The following is a 22,821-nucleotide window of genomic DNA, read 5'->3' on the forward strand; positions in this document are numbered from 1 at the left end:
AGTGCTGGGATTAAAGGTGTGTGCCACCACGCCCAGCTGCCTGACATTTTTTTATTTTTATTTTTTTATTACTTTTTAAAAATTTTTATGTGTATGCGTGTATTGCCTGCATGTAGGTAAGAGACTGTCTGATGCCCTGGAACTGGAGTTGCGGACAGTTGTTAGCTGCCATGTGGGTGCTAGGAATAGACCCTGGGTCTTCTGCAAGAACAGCCAGTGTTCTTAACTGCTGAGCCATGCCTGACATTTTTTTATTTTTATTTTTTTATTACTTTTTAAAAATTTTTATGTGTATGCGTGTATTGCCTGCATGTAGGTAAGAGACTGTCTGATGCCCTGGAACTGGAGTTGCGGACAGTTGTTAGCTGCCATGTGGGTGCTAGGAATAGACCCTGGGTCTTCTGCAAGAACAGCCAGTGTTCTTAACTGCTGAGCCATCTCTCCAGCCCCCTGCCTGACATATTTATATAAGACACTGGGTTTTTCTTCTAAGTATACAGTAGCTGTTTTATATAATTATGGTTTCTTCCTTTTGAGAAAACTATGCCCAATACATGAGCTAAATATATTTTAATAACTGAATAGCATAACTTTAACCATTTTCCAGAATAGACAATTGATAGTATGGTGTCATTTATTTAGACATTTTTGAAGAAAAAAATTAAAGGTATTTTAATGATTTTTATGTCTGTTATTTTAAAGAGTAACTATAATAATTAAGTTTAATTTTTTCCTCTTCCCTTTCCTCTCTTCCTCTGTCTCTCCCTTTCTTTTTTTTTAAGAGGAACTCACTTTATCTCAGGCTGGTCTGGGACTTGTGGTCCTCTTGCCTCTGCCTAATGAATGCTAGACATTGTAGGTGTGTACTGCTGTGCTTGGCGACCTCATTAAAAACAAAATTTTGAGAAAGAATTTTGTAAATTTCTATTTGAGGAATAAAGAAATATTTTGCTATCTTAAATAAAACAAAATGCAGTTTTATTTAACCTTTACTTAAGAAATAAGGTAGTAAATTTTTCTGATGATTTTCAGTGGACTTATGTTGACTTTAATAAATTTGATTTTGGAATGTTGGGATAATTGTAGAGTAATTCTCCTACTGTGAAGATTATTAAAGATGTAGAGTTCAGTATGCTTCATTGTATTTTGAGTATTTCGTATCCTCTCCTTTTTGAATAGAGTTAGGGACTCCTGCTTTCTTATTTGATAAAACTTTCTTTGAAGTATAGTGTATATAGCTTTTGAAGGGAAAGGCCTGGTTTCATCCCCAATGAGGAAAAAAAAAGATGCATGGTTAGTAAATGTATTAAATAGTGAAGATAAAATGTTTTGGTAGAAGATGATATTAACTGTAGTTTTATGTTAATTTAACATATAAAGTTATTCTTCTTTATTTTAGGCATATTTATCATTACTATATTCATGGCCCCAAAGGAAATGAAGTACGTACATCAAAAGAAGTTGGACCTTTCAACAATATTGATATTGAAGTAAGAAAAAAGTCCGTCTTAGAATATTACAAATTATTATCCCAAGTGACACTGAATAACAAACATTAGTCAATAATTAGATAAATGATCTCTCCTTGTCTTTTATCCAAGTACTTTGGTTATTTGAATATCTGAACGAAGAAGTCATTTTTAGATACATTTTTCTTGACCTTTTGCTATAGTACTCAGTTTCTTCTTTTTCCACTCTCTATGGAGATCAGAATTGTGGCTGAACATGATGCTTTTGAAAACAAGGAGAAAAGAGGATATGTATGTATATGACATAGTTCTCCTGTTGTTCATCAAAGTCTTATGGTAGTGACAAAACTTAGACGCACAGAACATTTAAGTATTGGATTCTCCATATCCTTGTCCACATATTAGAAGGAATTTCACTTAAAAATGTCCTACTTTCTACTGCCTACAAGAAGTCTTAAATTAAGAGTGCTTATGACTTACCTTTCCTTCAGCTTAGATTTGTTATTCCTTTGCTTATTTTCTGTTTTATAGTTGTATATTCCTTATTGAGCTGCTATTTAAAGCTGTTTGATCCATGCATAAATAAATATGTATTTCATTAAGCTAGGTGATTTCTTTACAAATGAAGGTAGTTTTGCTTATTCTGTTATTGGATCATGGCTGAAAAAATTAAAGTTACCATAGAATTTAATTATTTTTATTTTATTTTTATTTTAGATTTCTATGTTTGAAAAAGGGAAGGCACCTAAGATTGTCAACCTAAGGGAAATACAAGATGACATGCAGACATTGTATATAAACACAGCATCTGATAGTTTTGAGTTCAAGGCTCATGTTGAAGGAGACGGTGTAGTGGAAGGGATTATCCGGTATCATCCTTTCTTATATGATAGAGAAACTTACCCTGATGATCCATGCTTTCCATCAAGTATGTTAATCTGTTAGCTGCAAATATAATGTGATTTAGGATAGAGATTCTCTAGAATGGTTTCCAGCTGGGCTAGTAAGGCTAGATAAATATTAAACATTGTCCTTATACAAGTCTTAAGTTGCTAGCTGTTTGTAATTTTTATAACTCTTGATGCTTTTTTCATTTTTATTTTAAATTTGACTTACCAATAAATGTTTGGCTTATATATCTGTTTTTATTGTTTGACAATTTCATATATTTATATAAACTTTGGTTTGTGTATATTCAATTCTACATTTAAAAGAAAAGCACTGACTTTATTCAGAAACTTTTAAAAGAATCTACTAAACTAAGTTTTTAAATATGTGCATGTTACTCCTTTATATCTTTATATACTCCCCAGATTGTCTTTCCTTTATGTGTATTTATTAGAGGTTTTATATTTTATAAAGTGACATCTTTTCATTTTTCCATTTTATTTTCATTTGTCTTGCTTTAGTAAGGCGTTTTACACCTTAAGGTTTTAAAAAGATCCTGTAGTCTTTTGTCTTTTTAAAATTCAGCTTGGGCTACAGGGAGACCCTGGGGTTTTTTTTTTTTTTTGTTTTTTTTTGTCTTTTTGAGACAGGGTCTCTCTGTAGCCCCAGCTGTCCTGGAACTTACTATGTAGACCAGGCTGGCCTTGAACTCACAAAGATCCACCTGCCTCTGCCTCCCAAGTGCTGGGATTAAAGGCGTGCACCACTACACCCAGTGAGACCCTGTTTTAAAAAAAAAAAAAAATTGGGGGGGGGTTTGTTATATATATCTTTGCTCTCACTTTTTGTGCTTGGGTAAGATAGAATTTCATTTAATGTTTTTGGTGTTGTATTCATTTACTTTAAAACAACACCCTAGTGAGTTTATCGAGATTGCATTGAATTTTTAAATTTTTATTTATTTAGTATAGAGTCTGACCTATAACTCAGCATCATATTTTCCTGCATTTTTCTTCAGAGTGTTGGGATGATAGGCATGCACCACTCTTTTAGACAAACTACTTTCTGTGTTAGTGTCCTCATCTGTAAAATGAGTTTACTAGTTTGTATCTCATGGTTATAAGGACTGAAGAAGAAACTGAGGCTGGGTATGGTGGTACACACCTGTAATCCTAACACTTGTGAAACTGAAGCAAGTTCAAGTCTGATATGGGCTATAGGACAGTACTGCACATCCCTCCGGAGATGGTGGGGGCAGGCACACACATGGAGAGGGGAGAGAGAAGAAACTGAGGCAACTTCTTTGAGTAGTGCCCAGGTATAATTTAATGAGTGCTTAGTACAGGCAATACATGTTATTCCATAGCTGTATGTCCTTTGGGTCTCTGACCTCTGCTGAATTTGCTATTTCTGATTTTTGTATGCTTATAGACAGAATGAGACAATTCTTCAAATGCTAAGAGTGATGATCAGAGAAATTCTCTTAGGACTAAAGTGATTTGATTTGATTGAAACTTTCTTTTAAAGACTTTTTGAAAAGCAAAAAGGCTTTCTTTTTTGTTTTTAAGGTGGAGGACTTAATGCAGGTGTGTTTTAATACATTAAGAACATAATGTTTATGTTATGGGAATGTATTGCTAAGAAGCACATTATTGTTGATAACTGTGCTAATTATGCTTTTGATGCATGGTACCATATCTTAATTCTTTCTACATGTAAATTTCCTCCCTGTGTGAATGTGGTCTTTGGAAACACGGTTGTTTATATAACTTTAAATTCAGTCCTATTGACTAATTTGTCCTAAATAGATAAACTTGTTACTTGACACTTGTAGATTTCTCAGATGATTTTTCTTGTGAACATTACTAGTTTTGATAGAATTTTGAAAATTATGTTTCAAATACAGATTTCAAGAGTTTATTTATAGAGAAGAGGGAATTTGCTCTAGACTACAACCTTTTTGGATGTGAAACTTTATCGGGGGGTATATTTTTGAGACAGGGTCACCTTGTAGGCCCAGCTGGCCTAAAACTCACTATGTAGGGCTAGCTGTGAACTCATAGAGTTCAAAACCTGCCTTTGCCTCCTCAGTGCTGGGATTTAAGGTGTGTGCCACTGCACCTGGTGTGAAACATTTTTTAAAACTGTTTTAGAAATAGCTTTAAAGATTCCCAGATTATTAGCTAGTGTGGCACTCCTACTACTGAGTAGTTGGTGTATAGTGATTGTTTACGTTAACTATGAATTCCTTTAGAAGTCTGCTTTTCTAAGTGTAGAGTGAAAACAGATTTTTAGGATGCAATTTGAAGTCCTTTACTTATTTGTGTTATTTCTCTGAAGCAGTATGTCACTCACAGAAATTGACATTACAATAGTAAAAATTGTTTGTTTTATAGAAATGAAAATTTTGTTCTACTTACTCTTCTGATCTAGAATTAAAAGATGAAGATGATGATGATGATTGTTTGATACTTGAGAAAGCAGCAAGAGGGAAAAGACCTATTTTTGAATGTTTTTGGAATGGACGATTAATCCCATATACATCAGTTGAAGAGTAAGCCTTGTTTTTTGATGAAATTACTTTTTTTTTTTTTTAGCCTAATCTTTTTATTGACTGATAATGTGATTCTCTTCAAGCTTTGACTGGTGTGCCCCTCCTAAGAAGAGAGGGCTTGCCCCGATTGAATGCTACAATAGAATATCTGGTGCGTTATTCACTAATGACAAATTTCAAGTCAGCACAAATAAACTGACATTTATGGATCTTGAACTTAAATTGAAAGATAAGAACACACTTTTTACAAGGATTTTAAATGGACAGGTATGACTTTTAAGTTAAGTTTTAAGTTTTGAATATTTGTTAATGTTCTGTCTTTAAATAAAACCAGAGATATTAGGCTTTTACTAATATTTTGCATACTTCGGTTCATTTACTCAATAGACTTTTTTGGATACTTTCGTACATGTATGTGTGGATACCCACCAAAGCCAGATGAGGGCATAGGTTCCCGTGGAGCTGGAGTTACAGTTGTGAGCTGCCCAACATGGGTCCTAGGAACTGAACTCTGGTCTTCAGCAGCAAGTGCTCTTAACCACTGAGCCATCTCTCCAGTCCCAAGAAAAATGTTTAATTTGATTTAAATATTATGTAATATGTACATATATGAACTTTTACATAATACCCCATCAATATGTACAACTTTTATGCTTTTGTGAATTCAATTATTATTATTATTTTTACAGATTATGGGCTGGAGAGCTGGCATAGCTGTTAAAGTCCCAGGCTCACAATTACATGATTATGGTGTTTAAGTATTTTTTTCTTAAATTTTCAAGTGTTCATTATACTAAAAACTTTTCAAGCTGGTTAGACTGTTTATATAAAATTTACCTGTCTTTATTGCATTTTTGCCTTTTGAGATAATCTCACGTAGCCCATTTTTGCCTCAAACTCTATATAGCCCATCTGAGCCTTGAACCCTTTGTCCTCCTACCTCTACCTCCCCATGTGCTGAGAGCATGTGCCCCTCACCCAGCTTTATTAGATCTTAACTATCAGGACCTTGGCATTGTCAGAGCATCTCTGCTTCATAAGAATATGAACAATTGTAGCTATTTCACAAGATCTGTACATTAACTCACTATGCAAGTTTTAAAAAAAAATTTTTTTATTACATGTGTGGGCAAGCGCTTGCGCATGCACACTACAGTATGCACGTGGAACTCGGAGAACAACTTGGCTGAGTGAGTTCTCTCCTACTGTGGGTCCTAGGGATCAGACTCAGGTGACCTGGCTTGATAGCAAGTGCTTTACCTGCAATTTCAGTCTTGCATTGTGGTTAAAAATTGGCATAGAATTATGAATACTTTTGGCCTGAAAGTGATTCGACATTGATTAATACTAAAATACACGCATTGATAATTGTGAAGAAAAATTTTGTTTGATAAGCTAGTTGTATACATTTCTACCTACATACCTCAGAATCATTTATTTATACTGCACCTTCAATAGTTTAATGCTGAGCTGCCAAAAGATAATTTTATTATCAACCTAAAATATCTAAACAATAACTATCACCTAACATAGTATTTACAACCAGTCATTCCTGTAAGTTAAATATTTTAATTTTGTCCATTCTTCTTTAGAAATTGTTTATTATGGCATAAAATAGATAGAAAGTAAAGAAATTCTTTAATTTTGTAAGTTATCCTCTGATAATCTTGTTTGTGTAAGTAAAGGATCCAGCAAGGTACTTTAATTTTCCTGTTTTCTGAAGTGTGGTACATGGAAGGAGAATTATAATGAGTAACATTTCTAAGGCTATATTTGTTTACCAGATGTATATTTGTTTACCAAATGTTCATAGAACATTTCAAAATTTTACAGGAACAGCGAATGAAAATTGACAGAGAATTTGCTTTATGGCTGAAGGACTGTCATGAAAAGTATGACAAACAAATAAAATTTACACTTTTTAAAGGAATAATTACTCGTTCAGATCTTCCCTCTAAAAAGCAAGGTCCCTGGGCAACATACTCAGCAATAGAATGGGATGGGAAAATATACAAAGCAGGACAACTGGTAGGTTTAGCCTGTTTTTTTAAAAAAATATTTTATTATTTATTATTTTTATTTTATGTGTATAAGTGTATTGCCTGCATGTATGTGAGTGCACCCGTGTCACGCAATGCTGCGGAAGTCAAAAGAGGGCTTCGGATTCCCCTGGAAATGGAGTTAAGGACGGTTCATAGCTGCCATGTGGGTGCTGGGAATCAAACCCAGGTCCTCTGCAAGAGCAGGCAGTGCTCTTAACTGCTGAGCCATCTCTCCAGCCCTGATTTTTTTTAAAAAAATATTTTATTTTTATTTTATGTGTATGAGTATATTGCCTGCATGTATGTGAATGCACCCATGTCCTGTGTCGTGCGGTGCCACAGAGGTCAGAAGAGGGCTTTCGGATTCCCCTGGAACTCACTATGTAGACCAGGCTGGCCAGAGATCCATCTGGCTGCCTTTGCCTCCCAAGTGCTGGGCCCCAGCTGCTTTTGGTTTTTTTAGTGATTGTTAACCAAGAGTATGTTTGACATGTATAAGAGTTCTGTGAAGTAGTTAATTACTAAATCTGCTTTCTGTTAGTGAGTATTAAAATGAATCTTTTTTTTTTTTAAACCCACTAAATATTAGGTCAAGACAATCAAGACACTTCCCCTCTTTTATGGAAGCATAGTAAGATTTTTTCTTTATGGTGATCATGATGGAGAAGTATATGCTACAGGAGGAGAAGTTCAAATTGCAATGGTAAGACAGCCAAGTGAATAATACTGAAACATTCTTGGTAACACTTGTGTAAATGTTGGAATAAAGATATAGTATATTATATTTTGCTTACATTCATTTTTTCCATTGAATAAAATATCAGCATGCTTTTTTGTTTCATATTTAGTTTTTGTAAATCTATAGTACTTTATATCTGTATGTCTAATATTTTACAAATTTTATATGCATACATACACAACACATATGTATGTATATATATAATTGCTGATTTTCACAGTATAAAATGTACCTTTCTACAAGAGCTCAGAAACTAGTAATCACTAGATACTGGAGCCAGAATTCTATTTCAATGATAAATAATTCCAGGACCGAAATGAATTTTTTTTTCCCTTACATTATCTCTTATTATTTGAATTTTATTAGGATAATACAAGTTGAATAAAAAGTGAAAATAGGACCAGTAAGCTGGTTCAGTGAGTAAAATGCTTTTTACATAAGCCTGATGATCTGAGTTTGATCCCTGGAACTCATATGAGAACTGACTCCCAGGAGTTGTCCTCAGACCCTGAGTACACACATATCATACAGAGTAATTTTTTTTTTTTTTGGTCTTTTTGAGACAGGGTCTCCCTGTAGCTCCAGCTGGCCTGGAACTCACTATGTAGACCAGGCTGGCCTTGAACTCACAGAGATCCTCCTGCCTCTGCCTCACAAGTGCTGGGATTAAAAGCCCAGCTCAGAGTAATAATTTTAAAAAATAGATTTTTTAAAGTAAAAATAAACTGTTAGAATGCAAGAATAACTACTTCATTTGTGTGCTTAATTAGAATAAAATTGTTGTCTTTGAAATTAACATGGATTTTTGTAATTAAATTTAAAATGTATTTATGAATTCTTATAGGAACCTCAGGCCCTATATGATGAAATAAAAACTGTACCTATTGCAAAGTTGGACAGAACAGTTGCTGAGAAAACTGTTAGAAAATATGTAGAAGATGAAATGGCGAGGTAAGTCAAGTTTCAAGAAACATGGCTAAAATAAAAATTTCAGAACTTGTAGTACTTTTCCATATTCTTGAATATGTTATATACTTTTTTTGAAAAGGCATTTGTAAGTTTTAAGATGTAAATTGAAGTAAGCTCCTTGTCATTACATTTTGAGTCATCTGGTTAGGTTGGAGCTTAGATTTGTAGAAAACAAAGGAAGGAAATCTTATCTGAAGCATCACATTTATATGTAGCATGGGTATTTGAAGAAAACCATTTGGCTTGACTTACAACTAAAGGAAAATTGTACATTTCTGAGAAGTAAGAGTAGTTAAAAAAGTAAGGGGGAAAAAAAAAAAAAAAAAAAAAAAGGAGCTTAATAAGGTGGTACAGCTACAATCCCTTGCCTCAGGAGGCTGAGGCAGGGAGTTGTGAGTTTAGGATCAGCCTGTATTAATGTAGAGCACCATCCCCTGCCCGCCTCAAAAAAAAAAAAAAAAAAAAAATGAAGGAAAGAAAATGAAGTAGATAAAATTCACTGTTCTTGGATCATTTGGATCTTTTGCTTGTGTAATTCGAGATACTATTTTATTACTGAATGTTTCTATCCTTGGAGTTTATTTTATCTCCAGAAGGTAACTTCTGAGTGCTAATGCCAAGAAATTTTTATCTTGGCTTTTTAGTAGTTACAGCAAGATGAAAGGTGAAAATTTTTTAGGTTGATTAATCATGTAAAATATCAGACATAACCTTTGAAAATATAGCAACAATATCTAATATTGTAGTAACTTACATGCTTCTTATTAATACTGTAATTACTAAGCTCATGAAACATTAATAATGCTGGTCTTTGTAATAGGCTGCCTGATAGATTGTCTGTAACTTGGCCTGAAGGAGATGAATTATTGCCAAATGAAATTCGATCTGCTGGAACCCCAATTGGTATGTTTTGTTTCTTAATACTCTCCCCAAAGCTTTTATTTTGTTTGTTTCTAAATATGAAAGTTGAAATGCAATGTGAAGACCTTCCAGACTCTGGATTAACTAAGGCACCCTTTTTTTAAATTTTGAACTCATAGGTGCGTTAAGAATTGAAATACTAAATAAAAAGGGGGAAGCAATGCAAAAACTTCCTGGAACAAGTCATGGAGGATCAAAGAAACTCCTAGTTGAGCTTAAAGTTATATTACACAGTAAGTATACAGACTAATTTGGAGCTTTAGTAAAGATAAAATAAAAAATTTAAAATCCTCATTTAATTATTGATGACTGTGATATGACTGCTTAAAGTTAAGAAATAGATGATTCGGTGCATTCTCTCAAAAAGCCAGGTGGGGGGCAACACAACTGAGGGGAATAGCTGAGTGTCCAGAACATAGGAGTCAGGTGATTTTTATGGGCAGAAGGGAAGTGTTTTACTTATATTATGCACATAACTGAGTTTTTCTGGAGTTGAGAAGACATTTCCAGGGTTTGAGGAAGGAGAAGTAGTTTGATCAAACCTGGGACTCTTAGAACCCAGGTGATGTTTAGAGGGAAGCACCATGCAGAAAACTCTAACTATTAAGGTTTTTTTTATTTCAGCTTATCTACCCCTGCAGCTCTGGGTAATTCCCCTGTAGTGCACAGCTAACTGCAACGGCAGTGTTCTGCAGTTGCTACCTGGATAAGGGCCATTGACTATCAGGTTTAATTTAGATCCAATGTCTCTGTGGTAGCCATGTCACCTACTTCCAGTCTGCTTATTCAGCTAAGAATTAGAAATTGTGTATGTCTCTTTGTGTGTCTGTGTGTGCTACATGCATGTGAGTGTGCTGATGTGTATACCAGGGGCTTGTGCCCAAGTGCACACATGCTGAGACCAGAACAGGACATAGGGTGTCGTTTTCTATCACTCTCCATCTTCTGCCTTGAGACAGGGTCTCTCAACTGAACCAGAAGCTTGTCATTTTAGCAATGCTGCTTTGCCAGCAAATCCTCAGAATATGCCTGTCTTTGGACTCAGTGCTGGGGTTACAGTCAGATAGCTATGGCTCTGCATTTGGCATGGGTGTCAGGGATTCAAACTCAAACCCTTATCTTTGTAAAGTACCGACTGAGCCATCTCCTTCCTCTAGTATTAAAAATATTTGGAAGATGGGGCTGTAGACTGAAGAGATGGCTTAGCGGGTAAGAACACTGACTTTCTTGCAGAAGACCCAGGTTCGAATCCTAGCACCCACATGGCAGCTAACAACTGTCCATGACTCCAGTTCCAGGGGATTCAACAGTCTCTCCTGTCTTCCGCAGGCATTGAACAACACAGGTGCACTTGCATACGTGCAGGCAATTACATGCATACACATAAAGTAAAAAGAGCCAGGCATGATTGCTTATGCCTGTAATCCCAGCACTTCAGAAGTTGAGGCAGAAGAACTAACATAAATTTGAGGCCATCCAAGGCTACGTAGTAAGGTCCAGGCCTGCCTGGGCTACATTGACACATTCTATGTGGGAAATTGTGCTTAACTCTCATGAAAATGATATGCCTTTTTATATGAAACTTGAGCATCTGCAAATTTTGTCACATTTGGCTTTGGAGTGGGGTCCTAGAGACTCCCCATGGATGTCAAGGCATCTCTCTGTTTCCTACTGTAACACACTATGACTGGTGTCATTTAGCTTGTTCCACTATTGTATTTTCTGCAAATTGGAGATTAGCCTTGAAACCTTAATTCTGTTTCCATTCATTGTTGTTTCTACTTCCTGAAGCAAAAATCAGTATCATAGGTAATCAATTTCATCAGTAATCTGCGCTTCTTAGAATATTAAATCAAAAGCCCTATAACATCTAGTTGTCTTACTTTTGTGCTAGTAGGATGGTTCCTTGAATTCATTTCACTAATAAAATTATCAAAGTCACCTTTTAGCTCTCATGTAATGGTTTCATTAATGTTCTTTGCTTGTGTTATTTTATTGGATATATAAAACTGGTTTTTTGTTTTTTTTTTTTTATTCTGATTCATCCTACTTTATGTAGAGTTAATGCGAAAAACTTTTCTGTATTAATTAGATCCATCCAGTGACTCTGGAAAACAGCTTTTATAGGAAGAGCAGTGTTCAAACTTAATTCCTTGTTTTGAATTTCAAGTTATAGTCAATTTTTGCTGTATAATAATGTTCAATGAGGATTTCTTAAGGTTTCTTTTTTTTTTAATGTACAGAGTTTGATACATTAATTTTCTTTTTTACTTGGCCTTCCATGTTGGAACCTCTGACTCCAGATACATATCTTTCAGTCTTTGATGTAAGCTTTTTCACTCAGGACACCCTGCATCTTAAACACATACTTGACCCTACAGATTCAACCTCTTCTAGTTTTTTTTTCATTTTCAGTGAAATATGCAACTTGTTGTAGTTGGTTATATAGCCCAGAAGTTCTCTTCAGATACTCTACTCAGGTATAACTTGAATCCTGAGCTTAAACCACAGAAAAGAATTTTAGGTTGATAAAGTACAGGCCTAGATGGATTTACTGCTGAATTCTACTAGACCTTAAAAAGACTAGCTCCAGTGCTTCTCAAATTATTCCATAAGCCAGGAAAGGAAAGAATTCTTTTTAAACGAAGCCAGTGGTATCCTGATAAAACTGGGCATTGACCCAACAAAAGAAAAAAAATACTCATTGGGGGAAAAGACACTTCCTAAACAAACGGTGCTGGGAAAACTTGTTATCTACTTGTAGAACAATGAAGCGATATTCTTATCTCTTACCTTTACAAAAATCAACTCCTAATGAATCATTTAGACCTTGGCAGAAGGTCTAAAACTACCAGAGGACAAAGAAGGGAAACATTTGAAGTTGCAGGCATAGGTAAAGACTTTCTGAATAAGGGTCTAGTCACTCGGGAAATAAGGCTAGCAGTTTACAAATTGGACCACATAACATTGAAAATTTTCTGTATAGCAAAACAAATATTCATGTGATGCATCAGCCTACAGATTGGAAGTTTTCGCTAGCTTTACATCTGTAGTATTACTATCTAGAATGTGGGGCTGGAGAGATGGCTCAGCGATTAAGAACACTGGCTGTACTTGCAGAAGTCCCAGGTTCGAATCCCAGCACCCACATGACAACTAATAGCTGTCTGTAACTCCAGTTCCAGGGGGATCCGATGGCCTCTTCTGTTCTCTGTGGGCATTGCATGACACGGGTGTACTTACATACATGTAGGCAATACACTCATACACATAAAATAAAAAATAATAAAATATTTTTAATATCTAGACTATGCCTTGAAAAAGCTAAGCAATAAGAAATTAGTCCAGTCAAAAAATGGACTAAGGAGCCGAATTAAAGAGTTCCCTGAAGAGGAAATACAAATGGCCAAAAAAATATTTTTAAAATATATTTTATATTATTTTTATGTATATGAGTGTATTTCCTGCATATAAGTGCACCCATGCCGTACAGTGCCCACAGAGGTCAGAAGAGGGTATCAGATTGTCCGGAACTGGAGTTACGGAAGGTTGTTAGCAGTAATGTGGGTGCTGGGAACTGAACCGGGGTCCTCTGCAGGAGTAGCCAGTGCTCTTAACAGCTGAGTCATCTCTCCAATCCCAGAAAAATATTTTTTTAAAGTGCTCAACCAACATTAAAAAGAAACTGCTCAGTATTTGTAGCCACCAGGGAAATGCAATTTAAAATTATTGAGATTAACTCTTACCATATCAAAAAGGCTATCATCAAGAAAATAAATACCAGTAAATGCTGGTGCAAATGTTGTTAGAATTATAAACTGGCAGCTGGGGGTGGTGGCATATACCTTTAATCCCAGCACTTGGGAGGCAGAGGCAGGCAGATTTTTGTGCGTTCAAGGACAGCCTGGTCTACATAGTGAGTTCTAGGACAGCTGGGGTTACAGGGAGACTTTGTCTCAAAAAGACAAAAAAAAAGAAAAAAAGGAAGAAAAGAAAGAATTATGCTCAAGTACCACCATTAAGGAAATCAGCCTGGAAGTTTCTGAAGAAATGAAAATTAGAAACCATATGACCCAACTGTATTGCTCTTTGGCATATACCCAAAAGGATTGTGTACCCTACTTACATACCTGTACTTGCTTCTGAGCCGTCTCTTCAGCCTCCAAAATAATAGCATTTTAATGAGCTGAACAAAATTTCATTATTTTTGTTCACTTGTAGAAGCTTTAAAACTGTTTTACAAAATGTATAGCAAATAAAGATAATTACATTTGACTCCACAGTGTGACATCTCATTTTTATTCTATACTCAGTTTCTCAAGGCATTCTTTTTTTTTTCTTATTAAGCTTCAAATGGAAATAAAGAAATCATTTCGCATATCAGTCAACATGGAGGAAAATGGCCTTACTGGTTTAAAAAAATGGGTGAGTTCTTCTGAATTAAAAAAATATTTTAAGGTCTGTGGGTAGAGAGCTTGCCTAGCATGGGTTAAGCCCTGGGCTTGGTCCTTATCAGTGCAGAAAACAATCTCCCACTCCTGCCTGATGGTTCGTGTCTATGGCTGACAGGAAGTTGACCCAGGAGAGTCACTTGAGTGCACAAATTTGAGATCAACCTGGACTGATCCTCATCTCACTAAAAAAAAGTAAATTGCACGTAAAATAGTATTACATTGACGTAATTTTTCATTTCTTTATCCAGAAAATATCCAAAAGTTGGGTAATTACACGCTGAAATTACAAGTGGTCTTGAATGAAAGTAATGCAGATACCTACGCAGGAAGACCACTACCATCTAAAGCAATTAAATTTTCTGTGAAAGGTAAGCAGAGCGCTATATAGAACTGCACCTGCTGAAGGTGGCATTTTAAATCAAGGGGGAATTTTGGGATAATTCAACAGAAGGTAATTGTACAGCTGAGTAGACCTTATCCAATTAGAAATTTGTCAGTTGTACCTATGTTAGTCAAGCCATTACTGCACTTGCAGGCATTGCTTGGCATGTGCATCGTGTGCAGCATGCAGGGTCGATTGTTGAGTAGAATTATACGGGAACCTTTCTTCCCCAACCATCTGCATAGTGCCTTATGGCACTATGAACATCATCCATCCACTGGCATGGAGTTTTTGACTTAGTCTCAGCTCTAGTTTTTCTTTTCCTCCCACGCTTATATCATGCATTGTCTTCAGCAAACCACGTAACACATCTTTATCTGAATTTTGCATAGTTTATACCTTTGGGGGCATGACTTATAAAGAAACAAACACCTGGCACCCATCTCTGTGTGGCTTGGCCCGCCATTCCTGATCGCTTTTGCCTATGATCCGCCTCATCTCGCGTCCCGGCATGCCCACTCATCCCACAGAGTTCCTTGAGAGGTTCATGGGGTCCTTGCAAAGATTCTCCAGCACCCCACAGAGTCCAGGGCAGGCTGGCTTGCCTGCTCCCTGTTCCCTGCTTCCCAGAATGGTGCCAATTTCTTCTCCTCTCGTTCCAATCTCTGGCCATTCTAGGCTCCACCCTTCTTTCCAGGGTTCCCTGCGCTCACCCATGACTCTTCAGAGGAAGTCCGGAGGAATAAATAATTTCGGGCTACAGTTGCCTAGTCTGGCTTTGAGCTTACCATGTAACTCAGGCACGTTTTGGATTTGCCATTTCCTGCTTCAGCCTCCTGAATAGGTGTACCACTATGCCTGACTAGCCCCAGAGTTTCTGATTCAGCATGATTAAGGGTGGACCATAATTTTCATTTCTAATAATTTCAAGAGATTAGTCAAAACTATTAGACTGGAGATCACACTTCAAAAATAGCTGATTTAGGAATAAAAGTGTAAGATTAGTGGTGCAATATTTTAGCATGTGCAAGACTGAATTTGATCCCTAGCACTTGTGCACGTACACATGTATATACACTAAATAAGAAAGAGAAGCGGGAGCTGAAGAGATGGCTCAGTGATCAAGGGTGCGTACTGCTTTTGCAAAGGATCTGAGTTCAACTCTCAGCACCTGTGTAAAGTGGCGCATAACTATCTGTAATTCCAACTCCAGACCATCCACTGCTTCTGGCCTCTATGGTTACTGACACGAATGCTTATACACGAGTGTATATACACATAGGTACACTATTAAAAATAATAAAGTCTTTTAAAAGCCCTAATCTTTTAAAGAGAGAGAGAGCCAGGTGTGGGGATGCACGCTGTGCTGGATAGCTTTAGTGTCAACTTGACACACCTGGATTGAGGGAGCCTCAATTGGGGAATTGCCTCCATTGGACTGGCCTGTGGCCATGTCTTTGGGGTATTTTCCTGATTGCTGAGTGATGTTGGAGGGCCCAGCCCACTTTGGGTAGTGCCACCCCTGGGCTGGTGGCCCTGTGTTGGATAAGAGAGCAAGCTGAGCAGGGGCCAGGGGAGCAAGCCAGTAAGCAGCGTTCCTCCATGGCCTGTGCTCCAGCTCCTGCTTCCAGGTTCCTGCCCTGAGTTCCTACCTTAGGCTCCCTGATGAACTGCGACCTGGGAGATGTAAGCTGAATAAATCCTTTCCTCCCCAAGTTGGTATTGGTCAGAGTATTTTGTCACAGCAATGAAGAGAACAAGCCAGACACACGCCTTTAATCTCACCAGAGCAGGTGGAGCCTTGTGAGGTCAAGGCCAGTCTGGTCTACATAGCGAGTTCCAGGCCAGCTGGGGCCACAGGGAGACCCTGTCTCAAAATGACCAAAAATAAATAAATAAATATAAATAAATAAAAGAAATAGAGACAGAGAAGGAGAACAGCTGATTTTCTTTTCCTTGAATTTTAGCTAGTTATTCTATGAATTGGAATTATTTTCACACATGTACTTTCTCAAGTTCATCAACTCCTTTTACAGCTTTTGAGTATTGTGCTTTATCTTAGAAGTTCTTTACTAAGGTTATAAGCATTCTTCATTATATTCTAATTATTTTGTACCTTAGAAACTTCTAGGCTGGGAATGGTGGTAACATCACCTATAATCTAGCACTTGGGAGTCAGAGGCTGGAGGATCCCAAGTTCAGATTAGCCTTGTGTACATAAAGAGTTTCAGTCCGGCTAGGGCTACATAATGGACCCTGTGTCAGCAAACCAATGAAAAGAAACACTTTGTCTACCTCTAAAACTTTACACTGGCATATGGTATGAGATAAAGTTCTATAATTATTATCATGTGAATTGTTGGTGAAAGTTTCATCCTTACACAGATTTTCTTATTTAAAAATTTTTAATTTTGTATGCCTGTGTGTCGATACAATGCTTGAGTGCAAGTGTATGTGAGGCTAGAAGAGGATGTCAGATATTCTGGTGTTACAGGTGGTTGTGAGCTGCCTTATATAGAAGCTGGGAACTGAACTTGGGTCCTCTGCCTGAGCAGTACATGCTCTTAACCGCTTAGTTGTCTGTCAAACCCTTTTCACAGATTTAAAATGCCACTGAATGGGTCTGTATTGCTCTCCAGTGAATACAGACCCATTGTATGAATGGGTCAGTATTGCTCTCCAGTGAATTGTCTAGATAGTAAATTTTCTTTTTGTTTTTGTTAAAGAGGGCAAGCCAGAGAAATTTTCCTTTGGTCTTCTGGATCCTCCTTTTCGTGTTGGAGTTCCATTCAATATTCCTTTGGAGTTTCAGGATGAATTTGGTCATACGACCCAACTATTAGCTGATATTCAGCCAGTTCTTGAAGCAAGGTAATTTGAAGGATTAATTTGTATTTGTCTTTTCATATTTGCTAAGTATTCTTTTTATGCATAAGTTATTTATGTAAAGTTAAACTTTGGTATTGTTATTTTCAATGTGTTTTATGATACCTGGGAATTTATTGGTCCCTAAGCTATCCTCTGTGGCTACAATGTGATACATAAATTGCTTCTTACTGTTAAAGTCATTGGGGTGTTTAGGTCTTACTCCATTTCCTTTATATGTATGCTGTCATGACCTCTGGCAGACAGTTCTGCTTGTTGCTACTGTTCATTTAGGAATTATTGCTGAGACCCAGGGATAGATTAGTCAATAAAATGCTTGCCTTGCAAGCCTGAAGACTTGAGTTCTGTCCCCCCCGCCCCAGAACCCTTGTTTAAAAAAAAAAAAAGCTAGAGGTGGAAGTACACATTTGTAATTCCAGCTCTGGGGAGGTGAAGGCAGGTGAACCCCTGGGGATTGCTGACCAGGCTAGAGAGAACATCTCATATACACGAATACAAAAACACAAATCTTACTGTATGGCCATTGAATTAGGATGTTTCCTCTTTTTTTTCCCCAGTGTTAAATATAAACATTTTTGACTGATTTATATGGTTTAAAGAATCAAATAGAATTTTAAGGCTTTTTATAACACAGAAGCTTCTCTCTTCTCTCTCCCTTTGATCTGCTTCTCAGAGAACCTCTTTTTCTTCTCTTGCTTAATTCTTTTGGTAACTACTGCCATATGGCTAGGTGTTTTTTATATTGGTATGTGATGCTTCAGTTTTAGGTATTACCTCCTGAATTTTTTGCCTTGCAAGATGAGGATGTAGTCTTTTGTTACCCCTTCCACTTATTTTAAGCATTTTTATAATACTGGGACTTGGAAGACTGAGGTAGGAGGAGCTCAAGTTCAAGATCAGCCTGGGCTACACAGGCCCTGTCTTAAAACACAAATAAGTAGAAAATCCATTTCTTTCCTGTTTCCTCATCTCTTCAGTAAAGAAATTTTCTTGGTTTGATGAGCATTTAATTATATCCATTCTAGTCACTTTATTTTACAACTTTCTTGTTGTGCTTTTTTCTTTGTAGGCTTATTATAAATTGAACCTTAAGCTTCTTCCAATTGTTATCTTTTTTTAAAAATTTTATTATTTTTATTTTATGTGTATGCATCTGTTGTCTGCATGTAGGTAAGTGCACCTGTGTCGTGCAATGCCCACAGAGGACAAAAGAGACTGTTGGATCCCCTGGAACTGTAGTTACACACAGTTGTTAGCTGCCAGGTGGGTGCTGGGAACTGAACCAGGTCCTCTGCAAGAGCTGTCAGTGCTTAACCATTGAGCAATCTTTCCAGCCCCATGTTGGCAACATTTTTCTTTGAATGTGTGTGAACCTAGAGTAATTGTTTCTTAGACTTGATAAATACTTGTAGCAAAGCAGTAAGACAGAAATGAAAAAACAACAGGTTTGCTACATATCAATAATGAACTTGGTGAAAAAGAAGTCAGGAAGATAATTTCTTCACAGTACCTCCCCCAAAACAAAATAAAGTAAAAACCTTTAAGCATAAGATGTTAACACTGTCTACAATGAAAGTGAAAACTATTAAGGCACTGAGAAAGAAATTGAAAATGACTCTAGAATATTGAAATATTTACTGTGTTCATGTCAAGGCAGAATTAATATTGTTGAAATGATCATATTACCAGAATCAATTTAGAGTTTTAGTGGAGTACCCCACAAAATTTAATTACATTCTGGCATTCATCATAGAAATGGAGGTGGGGGGCTTGTATGGAAATGAAAGACACTGAATAGCCAAAATAATCTTGATCATAAAGAGCAGTGCTGGAAAGCTGGTTGTGGTTTCTTATTCCTATATTCACAGCAGTTGGGACACTAGGGTGGGCAGGAACCTTGCCACAAATTCAAGGCCAGCCTAGGCTGTAGAGTGAGACCCTGTCTAAAAACAAAAACAATGAGTGTTAGAGGTACTAGAAGTGTTAGAATACCTGATGTAGACTATGCTATAGAGCAGTAGAAGCACAAACAGCAAATTAGTAGTACTAAAACATACACATAGACCAGTGAAGTAAAATGGAAGAGCCAGAAATAGGCCCGCTTTTTTTTCAACCATGGTATCAAAAACATACATTCATGATAAGGGGTCACTTCAATAAATAAAATGATATAAAACTGTTTAGCCACAAAGAGAAAAATGAAACAAGATCCTAATCTTTGTATTTTCTATAAAAAGTAACCTAAAAAGATCAGATTCTTTAATGTAATATCTGAAAGTTTGATACTAGTAGAGGAAAATAGTGAAAGATTCTTAAGATTACGGGCTTAGGGAAGGACTTTCTGGATAGGATGCTAGTAGCTCATGAAAATTAACATAAACTGCCAAATGGTGATGATACCAAAAGCTGCTACACAGCAGAGTGACCTGGAGAGGAGACAGCTTTCAAAGTGGGAGAAAAATGTTGGCCAGCTGTTCATTCAACGGGGGATTAATAGCCTGACCATGTAAAGAAATGTAAAAGTTTACCACCAAGCTCTAACCAACTGAGCTAACTGACCAGCTAAGAAAAAATGTTAAATGCCAAAGCAGCAACAACCTAGTGAATAAATGGGAAAGTGAACTGAAAATACTTAGAGTACAAATCACCAGTCAGTTCATGATAGTGTTTAACATCTGTAGATATCTGGAGAATGTAAATGAGAACTACATTGAGATTCCATCTTATCCTAGTCACAATAACTATCATCTAGAAAACAAACAACAAATGTTGACACAACTGTAGCAGCCAAGTATCCTGTATACACAGTATTCCTGGGCATGTAAATTAACCAGTCATTACGAAAGTCAGTATGGAATTCCCTCTAATCATTAAAAACGGGTCTTCCATGTGACCTATGTTTACTGGCTGGCAGAGAATCCAAACTTAATATAGTGATACCTGTATACCCATGTTTTTCACAGCACTTTCAGAATAGCCATGTATGGAATCAGCAAGTAAATGAGTAAAGAAGCACATTGGCGTATCATTGAGCCATGAAGAAGAATGAAATTATGTTCTTTTCAGGAAAATGGATGGAATTGAAGATGTTAAGTGAAATCAGCCAGATTCACAAAGACAGTTATCCTATGTTTTCTCTCATATTTGAAATTTAGGGAGGGATACGGCACTAAAGTCTACTGGAGAGGTGGAAGAGAAAGGAGTGGAAGGACGTGCTCAAATATATTGTAGTGTATATGAAAATACCACTATGTAAACCATTACTTTCTACAATTAAGAAAGCCAACCACTGTAAGATTTTATTTTATATGAGAAATATGTGCATTGCCTTTTCCTATTTATATAAAAGGTATAGTAATCACATATTTTTGTAGATAGGTGATGGTCTATTAAATTTTTCTTAGCATTAAAACACTAGAGAGTTAAGGTGATGGCTCAGTTGGTGAAGTTCTTAACATTCAGCCTTGAGTTAGAGTTCCAAACTGAACACAAAAAGCAGGTTATTGCCATGTGGTAGTGCATGCTTTTGGGAAGACAGATACAGGAAAGCCTGAGTTTGAGGAAAGCCTGGTCTACATAATGAGTTCCAGGCCAGTCAGGGCTATATAGTGAAACCCTTCCTCAAGCAAAGCAGGACATATATAGTAGAGCTCATCTGCAATCCCAGTGCTGATGGGGCAGAGACAAACAGATCCCTAGAGCTTTGCTAGCCAACCAACCCAGTTAAATCAGTGAGCGCCAGTTGACTGAGAGGCCCAGTCTCAAAACATAATATGGTGCCTACTGAAGAAGACACCTGATGCTGATCTCTGGCTTCTACATATTTGCACACATGTATACACACTCATGAGCATGTACACACATGAGTAAATAAAAAGTAAGAATCTAGTTTGGATATGGTGGTGTGTGCCTCTATTCCTAGCACTCAGGAGACAGAACTGATCTAGTGCCTGATCTAGATAGGAGTTTGAGGCCACCCTAGACTAAAGTTTGTTCACTTTTTTGGTTATTTTGTTTTAGCTTCAAGTGTTGTTGATAAGTTTAGACATTTTTTATTCATTCTCTTCATGTTTCCTCCTTAATTATTCTCTCATAATGTGTAGGATTGACTTCTCAGACTCAAGGGAGTGAAATTATATAGTGATGCTTTCTTGTATATATCTCCTGAATATTTGAAATACTGCATTCTAAAGCCAGGTGTGTTGGTGTATGCCTTTAATCTCAGTACTCAAGAGGCAGAGGCAAGTGGGTCTCTGTGATTTCAAGGCCAGCCTGGTCTAAATAGTGAGTTCCAGGCCAGCTGGCGCTACAGGGAGACCCTATCTTAAAAAAGACCAAAAAAAAAAAAAAAAAACCAAGAAAAATGCGTTTATTGTAAAAGAAATTCAAGAATCACCAGTTAAAATTCTTATCTGTGTGCTACCCACTACAGCCAAGAAGTATTCAATACTTTTACATCAAGAATAAGGACACAGCCGGGCATGTGCCACACGCCTTTAATCCCAATGTTCCAGAGTCAGAGGCAAGTGGATCTCTGTGAGATGGAGGACAGCCTGGTCCACACAGCCAGTTCCAAGGCAAGGAGGGTTATAGGAGAGGCCCTGTCTCAAAAAAACAGAGAAAGCAAAAAAGAAAAGAAAAAAGAATACAACATGAAAAACTAGGCTGGGATTCAAATTCAGTAAAAGACAGGATGCTCAGGTCTCCTGGTGGTTCCAGGGATTTGATAAGGTAGGTCAAAGCACTGTCAGGCACCACAAGAGTGCTAGACATTGAGGTATAACTAGGCAAGTGATTTCAAGGGAAAAGGAAGATTGCATGTTCTTATTTTGTGGGTAAACTTGAATGACTGAAAATTTAGGAACAGCTATATTTAATGATAATAAGATGGAAGATAAGTTTGGTTCTTTCTTTCTCTTTGTTTGTTTGTTTGTTTGTTTGTTTTTGAAGCAGGGTCTCCCTGTAACCCCATCTGCCCTGGAACTTGCTATGTAGACCAGGCTAGCCTTGATTTCACAGCAATCCACCTGCCTCTGCTGGGATTAAAGGTGTGTGCCACCACTCCTGCCTTATTTTTATTTTATGTGTATGAGTGTTTTTACCTGCATGTATGTAAGTGCACTCATGTTGTACAATGCCTGAGGATCCCAGAAAAAGGAGTTAGAGCCCCTGGAACTGGTTACAGACTGTCATTAGCTACCAGGTGGGCGCTAGGAACCAAACCCAGTCTTGCTGGAAGAGTGCTCTTTAATCACTGAGCCACCTCTCTGGACCCTCTTTCTGTTGGTTTCTTAATAAAAACCTTAAAAGTCAATTACTGTGAATGAATAATTGACCCATGAATCACTATATACAATATGCTGATTGCATTTTATATCAGAGATCTCTTTAATATACACTTGTCTAAACACATATACACATACAGACATGTTTATGCATACATATACATGTATAACCAGTGTTATTTTTGCTTGTTTTATTTGAAGCCAAGACTATCAGTCAGGTAAAACATATGAT

General features: G+C 36.9%; 1 protein-coding gene across 5 annotated transcripts in view; it reads left to right on the top strand.

Moving 5' to 3' along the window:
- The window catches only part of Smchd1 (structural maintenance of chromosomes flexible hinge domain containing 1), a 158,651-nt gene that overhangs the window by 45,256 nt on the left and 90,574 nt on the right, over window positions 1–22,821 (top strand). For all 5 annotated transcript variants that reach the window (XM_029564274.1, XM_029564276.1, XM_029564275.1 and 2 more), the window contains exons 9-20: window positions 1,400–1,490; window positions 2,187–2,397; window positions 4,791–4,911; window positions 4,995–5,178; window positions 6,745–6,939; window positions 7,543–7,656; window positions 8,537–8,643; window positions 9,482–9,564; window positions 9,702–9,815; window positions 13,930–14,007; window positions 14,285–14,404; window positions 17,145–17,289. In XM_029564274.1, the coding sequence (XP_029420134.1) occupies window positions 1,400–1,490; window positions 2,187–2,397; window positions 4,791–4,911; window positions 4,995–5,178; window positions 6,745–6,939; window positions 7,543–7,656; window positions 8,537–8,643; window positions 9,482–9,564; window positions 9,702–9,815; window positions 13,930–14,007; window positions 14,285–14,404; window positions 17,145–17,289 (1,563 nt within the window). The remainder of the gene's footprint in view (window positions 1–1,399; window positions 1,491–2,186; window positions 2,398–4,790; window positions 4,912–4,994; window positions 5,179–6,744; window positions 6,940–7,542; window positions 7,657–8,536; window positions 8,644–9,481; window positions 9,565–9,701; window positions 9,816–13,929; window positions 14,008–14,284; window positions 14,405–17,144; window positions 17,290–22,821) is intronic.

Source organism: Nannospalax galili, unplaced genomic scaffold (assembly GCF_000622305.1).
Source record: "Nannospalax galili isolate Female #2095 unplaced genomic scaffold, S.galili_v1.0 scaffold155, whole genome shotgun sequence".
In the NCBI taxonomy this organism is placed as follows: domain Eukaryota; kingdom Metazoa; phylum Chordata; class Mammalia; order Rodentia; family Spalacidae; genus Nannospalax; species Nannospalax galili.